Source organism: Chinchilla lanigera, unplaced genomic scaffold (assembly GCF_000276665.1).
Source record: "Chinchilla lanigera isolate Chin_1 unplaced genomic scaffold, ChiLan1.0 scaffold00021, whole genome shotgun sequence".
Classification (NCBI taxonomy): domain Eukaryota; kingdom Metazoa; phylum Chordata; class Mammalia; order Rodentia; family Chinchillidae; genus Chinchilla; species Chinchilla lanigera.
Window position 1 is genome coordinate 9,803,245 of NW_004955422.1, and position 4,692 is coordinate 9,807,936.

General features: G+C 41.0%; 1 protein-coding gene across 2 annotated transcripts in view; it reads right to left on the minus strand.

The window, feature by feature from the left end:
- Positions 1 to 767: 767 nt before the first annotated feature.
- LOC102003882 (chromosome unknown open reading frame, human C11orf74) overlaps positions 768 to 4,692 on the minus strand; it is a 63,569-nt gene continuing 59,644 nt past the window's right edge. For both annotated transcript variants that reach the window (XM_005384101.2, XM_005384102.1), the window contains exon 7: positions 768 to 1,009. In XM_005384101.2, the coding sequence (XP_005384158.1) occupies positions 845 to 1,009 (165 nt within the window). In that variant the 3' untranslated portion in view covers positions 768 to 844. The remainder of the gene's footprint in view (positions 1,010 to 4,692) is intronic.

A 4,692-nucleotide genomic window follows, 5' to 3' on the forward strand; every position in this document is an offset into this window, starting at 1 on the left:
AAAATTAAAGTCTCTTCAAAAGAGAAGAGAAAATTAACCAATTAGGATTAAATACATTGGATGTGCTACTGATTCGTTCAGTAACAAAAATGGCATCAGGGCCCTCATTCTGGGCCTTTACTCATCTTTCCCGTCCCTTTCATGCATTTGTGGGTCGTCTACATAAATGGCATGCCATAATAAGTTTCACTTCTCTTGTTATCTTGCCTCTACAAACTATATTTTAAGCTTCCAGAGACAGAGCGTGTTCCTCGTACTTTATACCTATCGCCGCACATTGTTACATGGTAATAACGAACTGCAAGAACTGTGTGTATGACGTATCATCAACTCTTGGAGGTCTTCTTCTTCACCAAAGCCCTTCCCAACCAATCCCAGAACCTAATCTCTCAACAGTCTCATTGATTCTGCTACCCCTACAAAGCCAGGGCCAGTGACCTACTCATGTAAGCAAGTTTACTCTGTGTTGCAGTATATTTTACATGTATAATCACCCTTCATGCCCAAGAACATGGGATCACGTTTCCAGTCTTCATTACAATACCTCGCATGACCTTATGCGGCTCTCTCATCAAAGGGACCCCTTAGTAGGTCTAGTTCCTGTTCCCATTTCCCATTCGCATCTGCCCAACCAATCACAGGCTACAACATGACAGGCGAAAACTCAGGAAGGGAGGCAACTGCTTCAGCCTTGTTAACTGCTCCACTGCCCTAATGATAGGCAACTCATCAACGAATGCACTCACATAAATTTCCACAAAGGAAAATATAGTTGGTTTATCTTTTATTCTAATGTTGTTTAAATATGGGCAAAATAAAAATAAACACACAGACGCCATATGAATCAGCTGTGGGGTTCTCCTTCGTCAGCGCTGGCGTTGCTTCTCTCTTGCTTCCAAAGCTCCCTCATGCTCTCTATCTCTGCAGAAGTGAACTTGGGGGTTAGAGTCACACTGTCATAATCAAAGTCTTCGTCAAGTGAAAAGGGCTGAACTTCATCTCCTAGTATCTATAAAAGGTAACAATGGGAGGAAAGAAACATACAGAATCATTGTAAATGCAGATAAAGTTAGAAATATGAACGCCCTATTCATATTTAATTAAACCTTTTTTTAGATTTCAGCCCTCTCAGCTGATTAAGCTGTTTTTTAAGTAAAGAAAAAAATTCAATTAGACCTAATTTAAACCTCTTAATATGCCTACCCCATTTGTACCATGCTATATCTGCATGAATATCATTACCTAATTCTGCCCAAGGCAAGAATCAGAAAGTCTCTTGTGCACATATTCATTACATTTTTCACTTGGAGGGTCAGGACTAAAGGCATATGGAAAAATTAGGAGTGACATTAAAAGGTGAGAAAATGTACCTTAAGATTTTGATCAACCTTCAATATATTTTTCCCATTTACTAAAAAACATTACAAAAAACACATTTACTAAAAAACATTTTCCCCTTTACTGTATTAATAGAACATAATTTTCAAAGGAAAATGACCTCCACTTACTATACTTCTTTACATAACATCCATCACCCCTGGCCAATAACGGTAGGAATTAAAATGTTTGAGATTATTTTTCTATCAAGAATCTTTTAATATATTACCGCTTATATACAAGTCAGAGTAGCTATAAAGAGATGTCATAGTTCTGCATCTATTTATTCAAAATTTGTGAGTTTTCAAGACTTCCTAAAGGATGATAGATAAAAAGCATATTTTCCAGTAAACAAAAAGAGAATGCCTTAAATCTCATTGTATCACCCCCTAAAAAGCCCCTCCGAAAGCAAATGTTGTGTGACATAACGCAATCATCCACAGTGCCTGTATCCAGATCTATAATATGTATAGCAATGCTGAAATAATTGAAAGCTATGGTTTATACAAGAATGAAAAATACTGCCCTGAAACTATAATCAGTTTTAAACATTCCTGCATGGAAGACGATCTCATTGAGAGGCTTTTGAAATATCTGCAAAAATGGAGCATATTGCCTGGAAACTATACGCTGTTACTAAAGGTGAAAAATGTATCATAAAAAATAGATCTCTCCTATCTGTTGAACAAGACATGTCTTGCAGTTAGGTGTGCCGTGCTAACAGCAAACACCCAGCCATTTATCATCCTTTCTTAGTAAAACCAGCAAGAGAACAAATTCTGCAGACGGGCAGTAGTTTTCTCTTTATTGGAAAGCACCTGGGTACATGGCAGGTGTAAGGATAAGAGCTGCAGGTGAAAGCGTTCCCACCCTTTGCCAGCCCTACTACCAGGAATCCTGAGGGCATCAGCAGTAACCTTCAAACAATGACTTCTTCAAACAGTGACTATACCCTCTTAATGCCATTTCTCCTCTTATGAGGCTCTGACAGGCTAATAACATGGCCACAGCTACACAATTAGTAAGGAAGAGAAGCAACATGTGAACCCAGGGCAATCTGCTTCAGATGAAGTTGCCTCTACTCAAAAAACACTAGCAAAAATCAACCTGGTCATATTTCTTTGAGAGAAAAGACCATTTTTTAATAAGATGAACAGTTCCACAGCCTGCCATAGAAAATGTCCTCAAGGCCACATGTAATGCCATGACTGCCACCCTACAGAGTTGAGTGACCAATCTGTCCATTTTTACCCCTTTTAGGGAAGCAATTTATCCTCAGTACTGCCAAAGTGACAAAGGAGAAATACTGCTAAGATGAACTGCAGCAACGAAACACACACAAGGACACCAGACGTTCATTTCCTGAACATGAGCATCCGGGCCATCTCAGCAGTAAGCACCAAGGGAAGCCTGTTTACGTGGCCACCGCTCACCTTGAGCCAAATCTAACTGATCCTGGAAAAATATGCAGAAGCTACCAGCTCTACCAGATCACTCAGTCTGATGGGATTTTGCCACATTTCTATTCCCAATCTAGAACTTGTCAGTACAAACATCCCGAGCTTCCGGGTATCCATCCTGCCAGGCCCAAGTCGTTCTCAGCAAACAGGAATCCACAAACGGGCCATGCAGTGTTAGGTACACAGAGCACAAGGCCATAACGATGAGACCAGGACAGGACATGCAATCTCCCCCACTGCCGAAGAGTCTGACATGACCTAGACACCTGCACCTCCTGTTCTGCCCATTCTGTGCACCTCGACCATTGGCATCCCACCCTCCAATTTCCTTTGGAGAAAAGCTCCCTCCCTCAGCCCTTATGAAGCTCCACCTCCCCTCTGGCGGAGGGGCTGACATCCTCCATGATCTCAGCCCACAGGGATGAAATAAAACTAGACTCGCTGCTTTACACAACAGCCTGTTGGGTGATCTCTCTCGCGCTGTTTATCACACATCGGTGTGTGCTCATAACAGGACTCAGACCCCACCCTGCAGCCTCTGAAATCAGCCATTCTCGCCACTTGTACTCACTGTGCCTTCAGCAGTCCTCCCAGTGAGGCAAGAGTGTAATTCCAATTAGCCAAATCCTCCCGCTCAAACCCCAGCAGCACCCTACTGTGCCCTCCACACACAACACGAACACTTCTCTTTCTTGTTCTCCTACTTGTTCCCTCGTTAAATGCGTATGAATGATTAGACCCTGGCAAATGAGTGCAGCAAAATCTGTGTCCATGGGTTTCCTAACTTCAAAAAGAAACAGACATAAGTAAGTGAATCACTTCAGTATCATGTCCCGTGCTCTCCAGTGAAGGAACTGCAAAAGGGGAAATGGAAATGGAAAAGCAAAGAGGCTTAATTTACCCTCAAATGAGTACGGCCTGTCCTCAAAAAAAAAAAAAATCCTACCGGCCCCTACACATCACCCTTTTATTTTCCACCTTGTCTCAGCAGCCCAGGAAAGGTGAGAATGGCATTTGGGGCTTCTACATATTCCAGTAAGGATGCATGGCCCGGTTATTCTCCCAGTTGCCCACCCCATCTACTGCCTTCTCACCCACCTCCATTCCCCAAGGGCCTGACATGTGGCCGTAACATCCAACACTGTGGTATTACAGATATAGAAATTTGCTCTTAAATGGAAAAATCATGTTTCTTTAATTTTTTTATATACTTAAATTCTCCATCATGGTACAAGATTTTCTTCAATTGCTGTGTATTAATCAAAAACAACAGCAAGAGAAAAAGGCTTTCAGAAAGTTAATAAATTTACCTAAACAAGGATTACTCATTTATAATAAACTTAAGGGTATAAAAATAAAGATATAAATTTCTTCACCTAGAAACTGTTATTAAATACAGCAGCCATGGCTAGGCTATTTTCCTAGGCAATCAGTTAAACACTAAAGTAGGAAAGCAAGAAACTGAATATCCTAATAATCTCATTAGTCAAAGGAATAGTCCCCTGTAATCGTTCAAATATTTTCCTTCTTTTTTCACAAAATCTGTGTTTCTATTAAATTCTAGGCATGGAATAAAGAGCTAGAGAGACAAGGATGAATAGCTGCATGAAATCACAGGCAAATGATAGAAACAAACAAATCATTACGGTAAAATGTGCTAAGTATGAATGTTATAGTGAAGGGGTTATGGGAACACAAAAAGGCTACTTAACCCAGACCAGAAGCAGGGTTCTAGCAAGGAACAAGAAGGCTGGAGAGGTGATAACTAAGCAGGATCTTAAAGGTGCAGGAGTTAACAAGGGTGAGAGAAGAACAGCTTCACAGACAGTGGGAGTCTCACATGAGTAGGCCATGG